This window comes from Fundulus heteroclitus, chromosome 18, assembly GCF_011125445.2.
Source record: "Fundulus heteroclitus isolate FHET01 chromosome 18, MU-UCD_Fhet_4.1, whole genome shotgun sequence".
NCBI lineage: Eukaryota > Metazoa > Chordata > Actinopteri > Cyprinodontiformes > Fundulidae > Fundulus > Fundulus heteroclitus.
This window is the reverse complement of record NC_046378.1, coordinates 32,201,047-32,222,249: the sequence shown is the minus strand read 5'-3', so window position 1 is coordinate 32,222,249 and position 21,203 is coordinate 32,201,047. Positions and strand designations below refer to the sequence as shown.

Genomic DNA, 21,203 nt, shown 5'->3' with positions numbered 1-21,203 from the left:
CAAATACATTGCCAGCAGGAGCGCTTGTTCTCTCCCTCTATAATTTGCTTCTAAGAGAAATGGGATATTTACACAAATTGCTGACTTTTTAATGTAGAAAAATTGGATTGGGTTTTCATAGCAACTGCATAATTCAAGATTAAATGTTTCACTCCAGATCAGTTAAGCTATACTGTAATGCCTGCCTTCTCGTGCATACTGTCTGAACTCAACTGGCATCCCATTTTTAGTCCAGAGTGTAAAACATGATGTCGATCAACCCCTTTAAAGCTGCAACAGCTTCAATTCTTTTAGTCGGTCTAATGGTGAGAAAAGACTGTTCTGCTCACCACTTATAAGTCTGTTACTTTCAGCCATGTTCAGAACTGAAAAAAGCCTTTTGACTGAGAGGTGAAGCACCTTTCAGAATTAAGAGAAGTCCAGTTGCCCTCTATAAGCGCTTTGAGAAGAAACTATGTTTTTCAAGACTAAACTTTCTTCACCAGACGAAGTCACATGCTGATGGTGCGCTAGATAGGAAATAGATTTGCACAAAAGAAGTAAAGAAACACCTTTTAATTAGAGCATAATATCAAGTCCGTTAACCCTACTCTGTTTGGTTTGGCCTGCCCGGCTCAGCTTCTCCCGGCTCGGTTTAACTTTGCTCGGTTTGTGTTTCGACCAGCCTAGAAATGCCTGGAAAAGGGAATCGCCTCCTGGGGGGTGGCTTTAGCCCACCTCAGCAATGGTGGGAGCAATGAGTACACATTGTTAGCGCAAACGATTTTTAATCGCGGTGAAATTACTTTTCTAAGTTTGAATCCGCGTTGACTCTGGGCTGCTGTGTCAGCGGGGAGAGATTTCAGGCGTTCCCAGAAAGCAAGCTGCTTTCATCAGGCACCTCTGCAAAAGCAGGCCGCTGATCCCCCTGGCTGCTCTCTGTCCGAGAGGCAGACAGGACAGCTTTCAGTGTGTGCATAATGACATCTTTTCTTCAGGTGTTACCCTGAGCTACCTCTATAGTTATGCTGCTATAGGCTTAGGCAACTGGAGGACATCAGGGCCTATTTTTCTCACTCTACTGCTTTCTACTGTTCTCCAGGTTTGCATTGCATTGCATTGAAATGACTGTTGTCATTTCAGCTTTTAACTCTTTGCTCTCTCTCTTTTTTCTTCATAGAAGGTACACCTGGTCTGGCATTCTGTTATCTGTGACATCATCCAGAGAAGACGGCTCACCCGCTATTACCATCTAATGTAGAACAGATTACTGGATCTATGTGTGCTTCTGTGCTTTTTTGTCTCTCTTGTTGTGTCTCTGCTCTGTCTTCTGTAACCCCCAGTCGGTCGAGGCAGATGACCGTTCATACTGAGCCCGGTTCTGCTGGAGGTTTTTCCTTCCCGCTAATGGGTGGTTTTTCTTTCCACTGTCGCTTCATGCTTGCTCAGTATGAGTTATTGCTGCACAGCCATGGACAATGCAGACAACAGTCCCTGTGGCTCTACGCTTCTCCAGGAGTGAATGCTGCTTGTCGGGACTGGTTCCCTTATATAGGAAATTTTTGACCAATCTGTATAATATGATTGATTTTGACTTAGTAAAGTGCCTCAAGATGACATGTTTCATGAATCGGTGCTATATAAATAAAATTGAATTGAATTGAATTGAATTGAATTAAAATTGAAAGGTGTGGTTCATGGCCTGAACCATTGACTGACCTCCATGCTCCCCTGACCTAAATCCAACAGAGCATCCCTGAGACATCACGTTTAGGTCCATCCAACGCCACCAGGGTTCACCTGAGACTGTCCAGGAGCTCAGATGGTCAGGATTTGGGAGGCGATACCCCGGGACATCATCCATCATCTCATAAGGAGCATGCCCCGACATTTGTCAGCTACGCTTACAAGCATGCAGGGGCTATACGAACTACTGAGGACCATTCTGCGTTGCTGCAATGATGTTTCAGCAAATTGGACTACGTCAGTTTTTCACTTTCACCTTCTCTGTGACTTTGAACTGAGCCCTCTGTGGGTTAATCATTTTTTATCAAATGATGTGGCAGTCTTTTGATTCTAACACATTACCCATTCCACATCTGTACGAATATCCAGCATGACTTTTTCAAAGTGCTCCTTTATTTTTTTTTATAGCTGTGTACATTAAAGATTCCACTAAAAGATCTTGTTACACCCCAAGAAAGTCATCTTGATTTTACCCTTTTTTTTATGTCAAGCGGAAGGCTTGATAAAACCTAATTCTGGAAAATGAAAACGTACTCTGCTATGGTGCATAGTTTAGAAGATTCAAGCATCCTAATGGACTAAAGGCAACAAACACAGCACATCTTGTATGGTAATCACATCAGCACTGACGCAGATTTTTTTTTTTTTTTTTACAGCGATGGAACTGCAGAGGACACAGCGGAGAAAAAAAACAGGGGAGAATATAAGAGAAAGGGCAACACATAACCTGCTCGACAGCAGCCTGAATCATGTGCTCCTGAAACAGCTTTGCATGCACACAGAGCAGTGAAACATGCCCTGAGCAAGTGTGTGCGAGCCACAGGAAGGAAAGAGCTACGAGCTTATGGGATCTTCTGTTTGTATTCAGAATTTGGAACGTTTGAGTTCAAAGTTGAAAAAGAAATAACACGGAAAGTTCTCTTGGGAGAAAATTCTGTAAAGTCTGGCTTCCCTAGCTAAGACTGAGTTCGCTCGATCACTTTGGAGCTCATTAAATTAGTCTCACACAGTAGAGATGTAGATCTGCTCCTGTGTACTTAATCTTGAATAAATTTATGCAAAGTCGAAAAGAATTGATGTTGGAAATCCATTTTTCCATCCATTAATCCATTGTTTTTTTCCCCCCAGCAGAATTCAAAAGAAAATTAATTTCCTGCTTATCTGATCACACCTGTCCTATGAGTGAAAAACCTGTTCTGATTACCTAATACACAACAAACAAATTCAGACAAGTTAAAATGGTTTCAAAACATAGTGCTGAACAATCCATTTGTGAGCCTGATCCTTTACATTTTGAATGCATGCCATGCAGAGCAATACAATGCCTGCATGCATTGTCAATAGAAGGCAACCTGATAACTGAGAAAAGCATGCGTAAAGCCCGAGGGTTTTCCATATTGCAATTAGAATGTCCTCAATGGGGCGCCACATCCAAGGTCCAACTCAGGAGACAAATGTAGCTCGGCGTTAATCTGCAGTTCTGAATATTTGTTAATTGGATATTTAGAAGAAGAAAAAAAAAGTGTCTAAATGCTGGTTGGATTCCAATCAAAAGTGCTGCTATAGATCTGCTGCACCAGCAGGAGGTGATTTCAACATTAACTACAATTAAAATTAATTTCAAAAGACGACGTTTTAGAGAAAGGCTAAAGCTGTGCTGGGATAAACATTTTCCCAAAACTGCTGTAGGTCATTTATTTATTTATTCCACTTTTGACCTTTTCCACATAGTCATTAACTTCTTCATCTTACAATTGTAGTTTATTTAGAAACAAAACATAAAAAAGTAACATAGAGGTGTCCTAATTTTGGCACCTTCTTCTGATTATTGACTACTGAGCCGATGTGACAACTGAATTTCTCCAATGTGAGATCAATAAAGCCTATCTTCTCTTATCTTATCTTAAAGTGGAAGAATTTTTGTTATACTTTCTAGCAAAGAACGCAATAGTAAAGTGGGCATCTAAGTTATCTATCCCTAGAATCACCAGATGTCTGGTCGCTATAAATTCACCAAAAAATATATATATTTAAAATTCCACACCATGAAAAGCGTTTTCCTTTATAAATTAATTTTATAATTTTAAAGACTCTCATTTACATGTGGATCAAACGCAAATGGAAATCTCAGTTTGGCAAAATGTTGTTGGACAGGGTGGACAGAGTTTTCTTTCATTAGGAATGAAGCCAAAATGCTAATACAAAATAACAGACTGGCTCCCTCTTCAAGAAGCTTCACGTGGCTCAGAAGGTTTTAACCCCAATAACCTAACATATCTGAAATGTCTTCATAAAGACAAAAGTGCCTTGTTTACAGAGAGATTACATAAGATGAAGCTCTGAGCTTGAGTTCACCTAACTAGGGTCAGGATATTCCTAAGTATAAATTGCACAAAAAAGTCATTATTGGCACATTAATCTTTTTCAATTAGCCAAATAATTTGCTGCCCTGTGATCTAAAAAGACTTGGAAGCACATGATAAAGCGTGAAGATATGCCGATTACCTTACTTTGTAACCCCAACCCTCAGCACCTCTATTTTAACAAACAGAACGCCGATTAAAAAAAAAATAAAATGCATGAATGGTGGGGGTTAATGGTGAAGCCGTGTCTTACATCACCACAGGCCTTTCAGAAATGTAGGTTGCTTGTGTGCAGCTCAGCTAAACTAAAAGCTGCTTTTTCACTAGTGACATGAGGCTATTAAGCCTACACTCAGTTAGGGAGCTGATGGAGCTGGACATCCAGCGCATTGATTGGTCGGGAGCAATTTGCCAGGTGAAGCTACAATTACAGACTTTCAACAATAATTTACATTACTGGTCCTGTCCAGGGACCGGGATGAGTTAAACGCTTTAATAAATTGCCATTTAATGCAATTGCATGCGAGTAAATCAAATGATTTCCACTCCCTTCATCGCTAATGAATGGACACAGACAGCTCTCACTGAGTGCTTGTTTCTGTCTTTATTTTTGCTAAGAGAGGCAAGGGGATTTTTAAAGTCAGGTTCTGTTACAATATTTTGTGTATTTATCGTAATATTTTTACATGCACAAACATTCTTGGCATCTTTATTCAGTATAAGTCCAGAATATCTGTCCCCAGAGGCTGAAATGTACAGCTAGACAGAGAGGGTCAGGATCAAAGTGGACTTTCACTGTCTTAAAACAACAAATAGCACAATTATAGGAAAGTCGTTACCTTTGCATTTGATGGTTATTCAACACAAAGCTAGTTATTTACATGTATAACTGAGGCAAAGCAGCACCCGCGTTATTCTTGTGAAAAACAGGTCCTGAAAAGTGCTTCTGGTACGTAACTGCATAATAAAAAATTCAGTCTGCGTATCAACAGAGACTACTTAAACTGCTGCAAGATTTTTGTTTTTAATAACACTTTACTTTAATATCACACAGTTACTCAGACCAGAAATACTTGACATGCTCCATTCTCAGAGTGCATCGTACACAGGAAGAAGCCATTATCTTCTGTCTCTAAGATCTAATCTCTAGCTACCCTGAATTTATAGAAAACAGAGACATGAGATTTATCTACAGCTGGTAAGTTGTTAACTGTGTACAACCTTCCAACAGAATCTCACCTCAAAAATCCCAAACTATCCCAATAGCTAGCACAGCAATCTTTATACGCAACTATTGCACACCGCTGCAGTCGTTTACATTTTTGCATATCCGTAAGGGTTAAATTGCAAGCTTGCATACCTCATTGTCACATAACAGACCTTATTTAAGATAAAGATTGCTGTCCCCGATAATAGGGTACATATCTGTGTCTGGGTATGGTTCATCGCAATGACTTTCTAAAAAACGGAAAACTCACAGCACTTTGAATCGTCTTGTTACTGAAAAGTGCTTCATAAATAAAGTTGCATGACTTTGCCTTGACAAATATATTTTGCAAAATATCCAGTAAAATGCACAAATGGAAAAATTAAAGGGTGGTTTGCAATTATGCTTAAAAAGCCCAGGACCAACCACTGTAAATAATTCAGCCTGTGTTTTTCTTCTTAGATTAAGATCACTAATATATTGATTTATTTACATGCATCTTCACTTGTGCTGCTTATAACCTTGCAACCTCTTGTCTCCAATACATACAGTTGCTTTTAGATTGGGACTACTTGTCCCATCCAAATTTCTAAACGTGACTAGTGAGAATTTTTTTAATGCCATTCTGGGTTACTATGTTGGGATCTGACATATAAATTATTACTTCTTTGTTCTCTGCAGAGGCCGTTAATGCCGCTAGATGTGGTAAAAGACAGCAGGGTTGAAGCCTTTCTCAAGGCGCCAGAGCCCATGTCTAACTGGCTAAATCACAGTCCTGTTGCCCAGAAGAGCTTGGATAAAGGTCAGTTAATAAATAGCTGCAGTGTTTCATTAAAGCAACTGTGCATGGGCCACTTGATGTATTTTGAAACGCTGTAGTTGTGATGTTAAATTATTTGCTGTTCTCTATTATTGTGAACAGCATGGCGTGAACACAAACAAAAGCAACCATACATAAGTTTTATTTCAATGCACAAGGTCACAGTAGCCCTGCAAAATTTATTCTTGAATTACTATCATGGATAAAACCCATGAAAGCTAAGGTTCAAGTGTTTTTATTTTGCACACCTCCTCCTCCTCTTTCACATCGACCCAATCCACGCCTATAGTCCTCAGAGGAAAGTGATGATCCATTGTACCAAAGAACACCTCGCACAACCGATATCTGAGAAAAAAATAAATAAAAATGTAAGAGCCGTGCAAGACATGAAAGCAGTAACCAGTGGCTGGTAGAGATCATTAGTGGATGATCCAGTGGTCTCCAGCTGAGAGTTGATTCTCAAGAGTCAACTTCAAAGACGGCAGTATGGGAGAGGAAAATAATTTAGAGCTCAGAGAAAAATGCTCAAATTCATTGGACAAGACTGATCCTATACTAGCATAGATAGGTGGCTGCTCTCCAGTGCTACTTATAAGGGATGCTTTGAACATATTAAAGCGCAACTTCACTAGCTGCTTCGTTTGGTCGACTATATGCTGAGCTGGTTACACAAAATACTCCAGCCATTTAGCTTGAGAGAATGTGGACCACAAGAAAACAGCTGCAATATGTATATTTTACCCGCGTTTTAGATTGTGACTGGATTAAGGATGTTTTTGTATGAGTGTCCTAAATTTAATGGCCTTGTAATTAGTAATCATGTAGACTTTTATTTAATGTCTACATTTAATTTCTTTAAAAAAATATATGAACGTTTTTTTTTTTTTTTATTAAGGTTATTGAACATGTTTTGCAGTGTGATTACACTTTTTTTTAAGTAAAACAACATAAAAAAAATTATAAATTGGTTAAGAAAAAAGATTTCCTATTATAAAATGATCAGAACTGGAGTCTGTATGGATAGTATTAAGCATTACTATTATAAAGGTCCAGTGAACCACAATGTTGGATAATAGCGATGTTCTGACAGCTGGAACCTTACGACATACATTAAGAAATTGGCGGGTGGATGGAACTGGCTGATTTTCTCCTTGTTAGGCCCTGACCACTCACTAGTCATGTTCCCATCCCACATTCGTACAAATTTTGAGCGAACTTTTAAAATGTCTGAAAAAAGAAAGTGTGAATTAGGCATGGTTTGGAGCTAATTAAACATGCTATGCAAAATTTGAGGCCGCTACATACTCCACGAGAAACGAGAGATTTGCTCTCCCCACCCCCCCGCAGAGAATTACGTCATTTTGTTCTCACAGCCCTGTCTTGGAGGGTCTCCCTGCATGTTCTCGACACAACGTCTGGGCAGAACTTTTTTTTCAAGGGCTATCCGACTACTGTACTGTGATTGGGCAGGATTCAGATAGGCGTGTTTAGCTTGGAGAAGCGGAAATGTCTCAACTCTGGTTGTTTAACAAGTCGAAGATGCCAATTCCGCTCACTTGCGGCGTTTACTCTATAAATTATCCAAGTGGGGCATTTCCCACCCTCATACCAGTCTTTACAAATGGCGCCAGAACACACGGTGAGCTATTAGGTGTCTGCCCCACCCACTCCTGTTCGCCCACCAACATGGGGGAGACTTCTTCAGCTGAGTGTCTAGTGCACTACGTTTAGACAGAGCCAAAACAAACTTTTTTCATATTCTTCCCACCCCGACTACGAGGAAAAAAAAAAAAGCTTGGTTCTCGTGGAGTATGTAACAAGCTATAATGTCGTCAGAAGTTGACGTTACGTATGGCTCTAATAAACAGTAACTACAGACTAGAAAGGACAACGTGTTTTGAAAAAGGAAAGAGGTTTTCGGGAATGTGTTGCTATCGAGCAAGTTGTAATTGTTCTGTCATGTCAACTAGTATTGGTGATGTTACATGCAATCCGAAGACTTAGTGAAAGAAATGCAACTCCATGTGCGTTATGGGAATATCCGGGAAGATGCCGACAATTGTAATAGCTGATCTGTCATGTCAGGTTACTGTTCGCTACGTCAGGAGTTATTCGGCAAATGTGTACATCTCCCATTTTGCGCATTAACAATTTTTTTTGTAAAATCCAAAAGCCATCTCAAGAGAGCATAAAACGTTTTTGTGAAATTGAGGAAGTTATTTCAAATTTTGCAGTTTCCATCGACCTTTTCTAATATACTACTTCAAAATTCAATTCAATGTTACTTATATAGCGCCAATTCAAAACACATGTCATCTCAAGGCACTTTACAAAGTCAAATTCAATAAAATCATAGAGAGTGGTCAAAAAGAGTGTCTAAGGAAACTCAGTAGATTGCATCAAGTCTCTCCAAGCAGCATTCACTCCTCCTGAAAGAGCGTAGAGCCACAGTGGACAGTCGTCTGCATTGTCGATGGGTTTGCAGCAAATTCCTCATACTGAGCAAGCACGAAGCGACAGTGGAGAGGAAAACTCCCCTTTAAAAGGAAGGAAAACCTCCAGCAGAACCAGGCTCAGTGTGAACGGTAATCTGCCTCGACCGACTGGGGGTTAGAGAAGACAGAGACACAAAAACACAGAAGTATGCATTGATTCAGGAATCCTTTCTATGTTATATGGTAATGGAGGATAATATGTTTCCCCTAGATGATGTCACAGCTAACAGAATGCAAGACCAGGTGTACCTACTATGAAGAAAAAAAATGACAGAGAACAAAACGTTAAAAATTGAAATAACGACAAATGATGCAGAATTAGTGCAAAGTGAGGAAAATAGCCCCTGATGTCCGCCAGCAGCCTAAGCTTATAGCAGCATAACGACAGAGATAGCTCAGGGTTACCTAAGCCACTCTAACTATAAGCTTTGTCAAAAAGGTAAATTTTAAAGGTTAAATGTTCAAAAGAATTGGAGTTATTAATTGGCCTGGGACTAATTAGTAAATCAGACTGAAATACGGTTACTACTCCTCCTCCTGTAGTTGTGGTAATGTGGACTAAATCTACCAGGTTTAGTCCACTTAACTTAGATTTTTTTCTGGTAAAAAATAGATGCATACAATGAGAAGTTTAATATATTCATATGATTAAATTATTAAGTATGCCATTTCAAGTACAGTTCAACTCCAAGTCAGTCTATTGCTACTTAAAAAAAAAGACTTTTCTGAGTGATCTTGCCGTTAAGTTAGCCTTACTCCAGTCTCCTCAGAGTGACTCATAGCCTCAGCAGTTTTATGCACTTTAGAATCCATTATTCATCCTGAGACTACAAGGCTCGACCAGCCATGTGAAGCTGAAGACCATCACCATGTGCCTTTTTGACAGCTTCACCTGTGTTTTTGCTCACAGCTCCTGAATGGGTGGAAGGAAGCTGGGTTAAGGTTTCTGAACGTTTATTCATCACTGTTCCCATTTTAAAGGATTTATCTACACCAAAACTGGTTTTAAAGCTCCAACTACAACTCAAGTCCTTAAGACTTTGACTAGTATTTTAGGTCTGCAATAATTCATTAGAAAACCGATGTATTTACTATGCTTGAGTACCAGATAGACTTAGACTTATCTTTATTGTCATTCGGGCTACATGCACACTGAGCTGAATACTGCATCTGCACCGGAAAGTTTGAGCAAAAAGATGAAACCGCATGAAGATGGAGGAGCCGTAACAGGGGTTGTAATCATGGGCGTAGGTTTGTATAGGGACCATAGGGACATGTCCCTACCAATAATTCGATGTGAATAACATGTTTATAATTTACAATACATCGTTGTTACAGCAGTCGCTTATTTTCCTCTCGCAGCTCCGCTGCTTGGCGGCGGCTGCTGCTGCAGCTCCGTCTGCCAGCCTGCGTGTCCAGTCGGTCTTTCCTGTCGCTTTAACTTAGCAGCGCACGTAACTGTGCTGTGTGCTGTTTAACTCCACTCTCATTGGTTGTTTTGCCTTAAGTCCCGCCTTCTCTCTCCCTGGTTGGTTGTTTTCTAGTGCGTGCATGTGCGTGCATGCTTGCAGCGCGAAATTTAAATTTAATTCACACTAGAATACTGCGGTTACTACAACGATTAAAAAAAATATATTATCCACGCTATAACAGGCGATAGAAGAAGCAGGAGAGAGTAGTTTTCATTTGTGGAACTTAAGAAATGTAAGTAACCAACGTTAGCATCTTAAAATAATATTTAATTCTGAAGTATAATACATTTTATCAACAAAAATATTCAGTGTCAGGCAGGAGTTCTGAAGACTGCTGGAAAAATCGACAAGCAAAGAATGTAAGCTTTCAAAAAAATCCCTTTAAGGCGGTTCAGATATAAATAGCAGGTGTTATTAGTTGTATAGAGTATAACAATACGAGATGGTGCCTAAACATTGCTATTTTTTGTTTAGAAAGCATAATTAGGGTTCAACATAATAATAGTGCTATTTAATTATTTCTACTTTTGGAAATAGGATAAAGTACAAACAGAGGAACACATTGGTTTGATTTTACATAGATTTCCACACAGTCCATAAGTAAATTAGTACAAATATTAGTGTCCGGTAAAAATGCTCGAATCTGGCTGTTTATTTTGGAGATTATTACATTACGGATAAGATAGTGTTATATTTTATTTTAATAATTGTTAAAAGCGATTTTATATTTGAATAAACTTAGGCTCATGCTTAGTGTTGTGATTGTAGATGATGCCACCAAAAATGAAAAGAGACATAAGGAGCTATTTTAACACTCAGACAGTAAGTATCATAGGATGATATAAAAGGTTGTGTTACATTTAATCCTTTAATACTAAAAACACACTTGTATAATAGTAACATTATATGATTATAGGAAACACAGATATCCAGTAATAATGATGCAGGGCAGCTTGGATGTGAAGCAGCTGGCCCTTCATTGCTTCAGGTGATGTCTAATTTATTTTAATTACAAATTAAGGAGCAGCTTTTTATTTATATACAATATATATAGTGCTTATAAAATTTGTATTAATGTAGCAAAAAATACTGCTTTTCTCTTTAAACGAAATGTCCCCTGATGCTCATGTCAAGTATAAAAAAATAGGGGCATGCATACTGCGTAGGACCAATGACATCAAACCAATGAAACTTGAGACCAGTAGTGTCCCTACCAAAGTTGAAATCAAACCTACGCCCATGGTTGTAATACCTTTGCCGAGCCAGTAAGTGGTGCGGTAATGCTGCCATAGAAGTAAATACAGAGGAAAAAAAGAAGAAGAGCAGGGAGAAAACAACAAATGTAAGAGAGAGAAAAGAAACGTTTGTGTGGGCCGACGACCAGACGGTCTTCACAAACCCGAACGCAGCAGACGGGCAAAAACTGAATAGTGTCCAACACAGCTAAACTGAGTTCACATAGGTCGCACCAGGAAGCCAAACCAATCCAATTAAAACAAAATGTAGTAGTAAGTTGCATTCTAATCAATGGTTTATGTTGATATAACACTACGCTTTATTTATTATTCACTTGACACTAAACACAACACCAAAACGGCATTATTATGCACTTTGCAAATGAAGGAAGAGTTATGCGCCAGTGGGATGGAAATGAATAATTCACAAGGAGCAACTTATTAGGGCTAGATCATGCACATATCAAGAAAACACTGTGTTTTGGTAACACATACATGAAGAACAAAGTCATGGATTGTCTGAAAAGCTTGACAAATTACCATATGAATGTGCAGACATTCCTCCATGAGTAGACAGTTGGTTTAACATAGGAGATCTTTCAGAGTTACAGAGCACGAACACAAGCCAGAAGACAGCGAAAACTGGCTGCAGCTCAAACACACAAATAGGGACAAACAGAAGATCAGCTCTCTGAACAGGCATGTCACACAGATGGGTTCGTGTTACCACCTTTAGGACACATCCCTGAACACTGAGGTCATTCTGCCTGGGGGGTCTATCTCACTTTTCCACTTCAGCAGCCAGATTCAGACTTGCTTTTGTTCAAACATGCATGAATTCAGGATTTTTTTTTTTTTAATCAAATTTAATTAATTGAGGCCCTTGAGATTTATATCCATTTCTTTAGGGAGACCTGAACAAAGGAAGGCAAACAGGTAAAAGCTTCAAACTGAGGCTTTGATTTTGACATCAAAACACATACGACAAAATAACACAAGTCAGAGACGACACAATACAGGTACAAAGTTTGTCTTAAGAATAGCAGTGTCTTTAAAAGAGCTTTAAACTCTCCCAGACAAATTATTAAGCTTTGGTGTTTTCCTACGATTATTCCACGACCAAGGCGTGAAATAAGAGAACACGGTTCTCCCAGCTTCAGATAACATTCTGGGTACCCTAAAGATGTAATGGTGGCAAATCAAGAGTAAGGTTTTGGAAGTCTTAAGAATGTACTCAAACAAGAAAGGAGTTTACCCAGTATACCTTTGTACATCAAGAAATATCTGTTCAGATTTTATCCTTAGGATTAGGAATATAGGGCTGCACAGTGGCGCAGTGGCTAGCGCTGTTGCCTTGCAGCAAGAAGGTCCTGGGTTTGAGTCCAACCATGTTCTCCCTGTGCATGCAAAGGAAGCAGCATGCATTTAGGTTCTGCCACCATGGTCAAGAACCTGAAAGATGTGAACAACTTTTTCTATACTGATAATGTTCAACAGGGCCATTTGTAACAATATGACAGTCTAAGCTAATACTTTCTAATCAAATGCTCAGTTTGCACTTTAAAAAAAAGGTTATTAACCTCCCAAACACTCCAATATTTGTAGGATCATGTCACCTCAGGGTAGAAATACCAACGGTATCTGGGATATGAGAGTCTTTTATGGAAAACGACATACACTTAGCTTAATTTACATAAAAATATATATTTTAGGGTAACCAGTGATGCCTGTATCAGTTGAAATGCAGCTTAAAACATGTCAGTATTTCAGAATAGGGCAAACTGAGTAAAAATTTGTGCAATCTATAAAAAGATACACTTTGAATGCAAATATATTCTCTCCAATGTTATTACTCCAAATTGAAAATTAAATTTGGCTTATAGGTATAGTGAACTTATAGGTATAGTGAACTTTTTACAGCTTTGAATTTCAGGGGGCTCACCTTATGTACATGTTGTCCCACAAGTCAATCATTGTGTCTTGCTCACGTAACACCAGTGTGTGAGTGATCGTTTCTTGTTAGTATCCACTTGGTGGCTGCGCATGCGCACTTTTAATGTTTATGTATCCAGTGATCCTCAGTTTCGGCCGTTCAATGCAGATCAATGTAGCTCCGCTACTGTCACCGTATACTTAGAGTCGCAAGAAGCGATCTGTCTGAAAAGTTTATGAGAAGACTGAAATAAAACCAAGGTGTATTTCGGGGATTTTTTTCACTTGATCCCCCTGAGGAGCGGAAGTGCAGTTGAGATGGTTTTGCACATGCGCAGTTATTCAAAAAGGGACTTGGGCACTTATTGCCTACATTTACAGAAAATGTGTCCACTCTACCTTTAACATTAAGCCTTGGGGCACTCATTTTAAATTCCTTAGAAAAATTTAACCAATCCAGACCAACACATCAAAGATGTAATTCATCACAAATCTAGCTTCAACTATAGAACTATGACCAAGCAAAAGTCAGACCGATTTAAATTGAAGACGTTTTTGTGAATCAAGTAGTGCTTTAGTTCAGTGTATATTTCAAATTTAGAAAATCTGGCAATGGTTGAGCATTTGAATGTAGAAATATAATTACTAACATTTGAGGACCCCCACTCTTAGACAGGGCACTGCATGAAACACAGTTAGATTACACATTACATACATATAAAACTTGTAAAACTGGTATTTCCCAAACACTCCAACCATAACAAGCAAATATTTCATGTGCTACCTCTCTTAAACTCTGAATGCCCTACTGTTGTTTTTACATAAGCTGAATTGTGTCCTTAACCACTGGGGTACTGACAGAAGAGGCACTGCTGCCACAACCAATTCATTCACATTTCACATTCTTAACACAATTCTGGAGGAGTGGGAGGGGGGGGGGGCACAAAACATTTTTGCTGCAGTTGTAAAACGTTACCCTGAGTTTGTGGGTCATGCTTGTGCCATAAATACAAGCTGCTGAGACAAACTGCCTCCCAGCAAAGTGTGAGGTTATCTGCGTGTAAAAAGATGTATTTTTTTCAGCCATGCAATGGAGAATAAATATCATTTAATTCAATAATTTACTGTTCATGCTTCCAAAAGGATGATCTAAAAAAAGGTAAAAAAAATAAAGATAAAAAAAAGTAATGAACAGAAATTAATACTATTATTAGGCTATAACTTGCAGAGTCAGTTTAGAAGATGATCCCTAACATAGCTCTGTATTATCAACAGGGGGAAAAAAACGAGAGGAAGAAAATATGTTCCCAGCAGATTGGAGCTGTGACGTTGCAACAAACATGACACTATAAGGTCACTGGAGTAAAGCAGCAGTACCAATGAGAAATTGCCTTCCAGATGAGTCACCTGTATATAAGCATTTGCAACACAGACAGCACCGGCTTCACAGAAAGAAAAGCGCTAAAAGATCCATCTAATACATATCCGGGCAGAATTTTTTTTTTTTTTTTTTTACCGCACCAGATCAGAGGGTAGAGGATGTTTGGGGGACCTGACCGGAATGCTGCCTGCCTGTTACATCTTGCACAATTTCTCAGTCGTGGTGTATTCGTGCCGTGGATTATAAATCCATATGTCTGGACATGCATGCGTTAAACCTGATGTGTCACGTCGGTCAGCCACATGCCCGCTTTCGTCCCCCAAAAACATCCGACTGTGACTGAATCGGCCCCGTCGGACGCCAAACGCTGCGCACCCCGGGGGTAAAAAAAAAAAAAAAAAAAAAAAAAAGCGCACCCTGTCGGGCTGCCCACTGGACCGCACCGCATCGCACTTCAGTGCACCAGCGTCTCGCCTCCGGTAAACTTGGATGAGTGACGCGCTCATGCGTGCGCGCCGCGATGGGACCACGCAGACGCATGATCCGTCTCCGAGCTTTTATTTTCCTCCCCTTGCGTCAGGAAAGGACAACACGCTCCCCGGTCCCTTCGCGTACACATACCTGTCCTCACCTCCTCCGGGATGTGGGCGCCTTTTTCCAGACCCCGAAGTATCCATTTTCCCCCTCACGCCGGTCGAACTCATCCGCGGCAGAGAAGGCTGACGCTCCTCCGAGGTCTGTGTGCGTCCGCGGACCATGCGTGTTGTTTCCACATCACTGAGAGGGGCGGAGTCCACGACCCTTGGAGACGGCGTGCAACTGGATCGTGACAATGCCACTTACTTACTCTTAGAGCCAATCAGATGCCGGTCCATGCAAATCACCTACTGCTGTTTGCGTCCCAGTAGAGGTACCAGGTTTATGCCCCCCAGATAAAACCGCTAAATATGCGGTTTTTGGAGTAGGCAAATTCTGCCTTTAAAAATACAAGACCTTGATTCAAATTCATAGTGGTGCCTGTGCGCCCCGTAAAAACAGGAGCCATTTCAGTGGGCTCCTTTTATTTTATAAATGCAGCAGGAAATGTGACCCTGATAACAAAAGAGGGGACCAATTAGAAAGGGGGGCTTCTTACTGGTCGGCTACGCAGAATGTAAATTACTACTCCTTGAAAATAATAATGCCAATCAGTAGTTCCATAAATTTTAATTAGGTTCATATCAGTATTGCTGTATTGTTAAATGACTTCAGCAATTCAATTTAAAACATAAACGTTATTATATAATTTATTAAACAGAGTGGTGTATAGTATTTTATGATTTCAGGAAATTTTTATTATAGCTTATAGCTACAAGTATTAATTTACTATTTTTCACTTTCAGTAAATTAGAATGTAAGGAAAGAAAAATGTGAAAGAAGGGCAAAAGCAACATGGGTAACCATGTTATGAAGGAACGCATCACATGGGTATGCCACCACACACACCTGTGGCTCTTGAGATCCCAACTTTAGCTGCAGCATCCCCCTTGTGAATGCCTTCAAGGCTGTTCAATGAGATTAGTTTCTCGTTCCACTAATATGCTTAGATAAAGCACTCTGAACAGCTAGAGTTCTTTAATTAGGTCAACCAGAAAACCTACAAGTCATCAGTCTTCCCAATGTTTGTGTCATCCATAACCTTTGCAATACAGAAAACCTTTTTTGGTCTTGTAGAAGATTAAAATTTTCTTTAATTAAAACTAACATGAATAAACAGTTCACATATTGCCGTTCACAGTTGCCGATCAATCTAGATATTATAATTTTTTTCATTTTTAATCAAACAACTACAATAAATAAACCTTTTGTGATAGTATATATATGATAGTAGTATTCTTTTGCATAACTGAACAGTTTTATAAAAATAGCTAAACCGAGTCAGAACTGTAAAAACACACACGGCATATATCAGAAAATGGTGGACACTCTTTATTCTGTGTACATAGTTGTATAAGGGGTGACGGTAATATATAACAGTGGTTTTATATAGAAGTAGGACTTATTCCACCATCTGCTGGCCAGAAATTAAATCTTCTGATTAAATCTTTTATTTTTCTTCTAACAACTAAATGTCAGGAACTAAAAACTGATAAGATACATTTTATGTTGTTTTTTTCTTCAGTAGATTAACGCTGACTGTTCAAAACATACAGGCTATGATGTCTAGTCCTGCCAACAGAGTCAAGCATACACAAATCTAAATATACAAAAAACCAAATATATACACGCATGTTTAGTATATACAGCAAAAAAAACAAAAAAAAACAAACCCATCTCTGATGAAGTCATAGGAGCGTCTTTGGAACTTTTTTTATTTGTTAGTGTTGGAAACGGGGGGGGAAAAGGAGCAACTCTGAGCAGAAGATGCGACGTCACCAGGTGCTCACAGGTTTCCTGGGTGAATTTTTTTGAAAACCTGTCACAGTTATCTTAGAGAGTCTCCTTCAGGTTCATTAATAAAGTATTCTCTACCACCTCCCTCTTTGAAACGGTGGCCGTCCAAATCCAGGTCTAATGGCTCGGAAATGCCCCCTCTCCCCATCATTCATAATCTCTTGTCCCATGGATGGGTGCCGTTGGAAAGGAGGACCCTGAGGAGGAAAGGGCAGGGGCATTCTAAATCTATTTGATGGAAACATGGGCCCTCCCGGCATCATTTGCGAAGGCATGCGTTGCATGTTTGGAGGTCCAGGGAAAGGGCGCATGTGAGGATTCGGCATGCCAAGGGGAGGCTGCAGAGGTGGCATTCCGGGTCTGGGGGGGCCCTGCATGACTGCAGGGTTTGGCAGCATCATAACCTGTGCTGCTGGAGACCCTAGATGATTGCCAGTAGCAGACGAGGGACCTTTGTCTCCGGGAGAATCATCTGTGGACTCCACTCGAGCTTTAATATTTCCTGTTGCAACAAAAGGAAGCAGCGACGTTTTATTGTCGGTACATATGAATTAACTATAGAAGCAGAAAGAAAGAAATGAGGACCAAAAAAAAGTTTCAACATAGTAGCAAATATTTTACATTACCAAGAAATCCGGAGGTAACCAGTTTGAAATTATGGTTGAGCAATATTCCATATATGCACAATGTTTTTTCTCTGCATAATTTACCTCCTACGAGATGTGCGGGGTCAAAGTCGGAGGGTAAGAACTGGGCTCCTCCTGTTGGTAAGGACGTTGGGGAAAGCATGATGGGGGCAGGAAAGGACGGCGGACTTCCAATTGGTTCACACTGCGGAACTGCTGGCATCTGGAAAACAAAATCAAAATAATCCCATCTTTATTAGAAAGATCGTCTAATTAGTTAGTGTGAGCCACACTTGCAGAAACGTTGCATGAACAACCTTTGATTCCAAAGCATGGTGTAAACGCATTTGACCAAAATGACAGGAAAGCTATTCTTGCAATGTTTTAGTTGGAGCTGTTAGTGTGTTGAAAATAGGCAAATACGAAGCACATTGAACCGTGGCAAATTGCCAAATGAACAAGTTGGCTATATTTCATACACACTTTTTCCTCATTTGTCAGAAACCCACAAAAATGGAATTTCTAGTTTGAACCATGTTTGTCTCAGAAGTAAAAACTGTCCTGAACAACTCACCTGTTCCCAGTATCCAGGTACTATGAATACCACAGTTTTAACGATTCCCCATCATATCATTCCGGTTTATATATATATATATATATATATATATATATATATATATATATATATATATATATATATATATATATATATTTTATATATATATTTTTTTTTTGGTAAAAGCAAAATATGATTATAGTTGACAAGCTACAATGCCTATTTGGTGAAAACACCTCTGGGGACTCCCTGGAGGTGGGGCAATTGAAAACAGCTGAACTACTCCCTTTAGCATCACTGTATGGTGTATTTTTAAATTCAAGTCTACAAATTAAATTCTAAATGATAATTAAAAAAGTACATTGTAGATGGGTAGTAGTAGTAGTAGTAGTAGTAGTAAGAGTTTTCTCTTTTATAATGAAGCAATGAAATCAAGATATACGTTGTGCAAAAATACTGTAATATTATGAAACTGTGATATTTTTTTACTTAAGGTTATTATGCCATGAGAAGGTCTCATACAAGCTCATGTTTAACGACATTAAAAAAGTTCAATGTACACATAAGAAGGACCTATGAATAAACCACAGAAAGGTAGGCAACCTGATTCTGTTACGTTCTCACCAGAATACTACAATGCCTCAAAAGTTGCTTTTCTGCTAAATAATTCTCATCATTTGTTCACTTCTTATCACCAATATACAGAACATACCTGTAGGGGACAAGTTAACCCGTAAGAAAGTGAATGTCTGTCTTTTACAGATAAATAAAAACATAGTTATAATTTAGGTCTAGTTTTGAGGGAAGATGTACTCTAACAAACCAAATACCTTTCAATACTATTGCAAATTATTCATTCTGTGGATTACCAATAAAATCTTTCTAAATGTCTGCTTCCTTGTTTGTCATCTATGTTCTTTCCATCAAGGATCCCAGCTGTCGTGTGAACAGAGGCAGAAAGAGATGACCTTAGAAAGGGAAGATTTAGACACAGGATTTTTTTTCTCCCATTTGCGCAGGCCTTGTAGTAAGTTTTTGTTTTTACCTCTGAGGTTCATGCATGAATAGACCTAAAATGTAGGATTCTTTTAGGAAATATGGACCACGTTTACTTTATTTATAGCACTATCAAATTACAAAAATGACAATTGAATTGTGTAAGGAGATTATGCTGTGAATATATATTTCATTTACATTGTTGAAGACATAAAACGATATCAAAATGTGAAAAAAAATCATGCTACAGAAACACATGCTACTGGTTATTGAAAACATTTAGATATGCCTATGAGCTTCGACAATCAGATTTTCCTCACTTCTCACCTTTGCTGGGAACAAATTTGACAAAATTAGTCGCCCCATCAAAATTATTGCTTTTAAGGTATGTCTTAAAAAAAACTGCAATCACACCACACACTCACAAATGACAAATTTCCATAAAATATTTGGTTTATATAGTAAAAGAAATTCAAACTAAAGTAGTATTATGTGTTTTTTGCATCAAACACAAATATCCACTAATAAGCCACAGGATTAAATTAGTTTCATGTCTCAAAGTCAAAACAATCTTTTGTTAAATGGAAAAGATTTAATCTTTACCAACTACTAGAAAATATTAAATACAATCAGAAATTTGATGAACAAATTACTGATTACACAAAAAACTCAAGAATTGCTATTTTGTTTTAGCTGTAAATATAAGAGAATTATAGAGTCGAGTCGGGGGAATTATAAATCAAAATTATTAAAGATGTTTCTAATTTACTATTTTTAATAGGTAGTAAATAATTTTCTACTCATTTACAACAGAGCACATGCACTGAAAATATTACAGATAACTCAGTATAGAGAAGTTATTTTTCGACTGCTGTAGAACTATGTGGTGTATTACATAAAAATACATTAAAATTGATATAGCAATTAGATAAGTTTAAAATGCATTTTAGCATTATTTCAAAAACCCATATTTTTTTAACTGATCACGTAAAAAAAAACATTGTAAGTCCGGAGGATTTGTGGAGAACCATACCTTACGTGGAAGAATCTGTCAAGAGGATAACATGGGACACGCTCTCTCCGTGAACCTGGCTTATATATTCAAGATTGGCAAATTATTTATTTATTTATAAAGGAAAAAGGGTCTGGTTTTTTTTTTTTTTTTTTTTTTTTGCAATATTACTTACTAGCTGTGTAGTAGACATTTGAACGAAGACTGAAAGTGATTGTGGGTACATTAAGTACCGACATGATTATCGCTGAGGGCATACATTTTACTGATCTGTATTTTGACAGAAATATGCCATTAAAATAATACATCTGTTGAAAATGTAATTTCCCTCCGAAAAGCTTCCCTTTTTTTTCCCCTTTTGTCACACTTAATTTTTTGAGATCATAAAACAAATGTTAATATCAAAGGTTGACTTGATTAAATACAAATAACACTTTTCGGTGTTAGCTTCTGTGATTAAAGGGGAAAAAAAGCTCTCAAAACTGACGTGTGTATGTGTGTGTGTGTGTGTGTGTGTGTGTGTGTGTGCGTGTGTTGCGTTTTGAGATCTTTTAGTCTACTTAATGTTGTCACATAGGTCCTATTTAAGAGATTTATTGATTCAGTGTGTCAAGCCAAGGTTTTAGGTAGTGAAAATTAACTAAATTAGTTAATTATAACAAGGGCTCAATCACATGTCCAGATAGGGCAGTTTGCTTGTTTCTCTTCAACTAACTGTATTTGAAGTTCATACAACAATCCAAAACACAAGATATCTGTGTTTTTTTGAGTCAGGATTTGCTGACTGCAACTGCCTGAGGAGGAATTTTTATTGTGTGCACTTTAAGGCTGCAATTAGCGACTATTTTAGTAATCAATTAATCTATAGATTATTTTAATTAATTTATTATTCTAAAAAGAGATACTCTTCATAAATAACATACATCAAACAAGTTTTAACATACCTTACG

At 38.4% G+C, this 21,203-nt stretch overlaps 2 protein-coding genes across 3 annotated transcripts in view; both read right to left on the bottom strand.

The window, feature by feature from the left end:
* Positions 1-15,412, bottom strand: part of tiam1b (TIAM Rac1 associated GEF 1b) — a 75,337-nt gene extending 59,925 nt beyond the window's left edge. The window contains exon 1 of one of the 2 annotated variants that reach the window (XM_012879596.3): positions 15,252-15,412. The gene's annotated coding sequence lies outside the window, so the exon portion shown is untranslated. The remainder of the gene's footprint in view (positions 1-15,251) is intronic. The other variant, XM_012879597.3, reaches the window with a different exon arrangement.
* Positions 15,413-16,579: 1,167 nt separating this feature from the next.
* Positions 16,580-21,203, bottom strand: part of LOC105937992 (SR-related and CTD-associated factor 4) — a 47,306-nt gene continuing 42,682 nt past the window's right edge. The window contains exons 17-18 of the mRNA XM_012879582.3: positions 17,774-17,912; positions 16,580-17,565 (exon numbers count right to left, since the gene is read on the bottom strand). Coding sequence (XP_012735036.2) covers positions 17,138-17,565; positions 17,774-17,912 — 567 coding nt within the window. The 3' untranslated portion in view covers positions 16,580-17,137. The remainder of the gene's footprint in view (positions 17,566-17,773; positions 17,913-21,203) is intronic.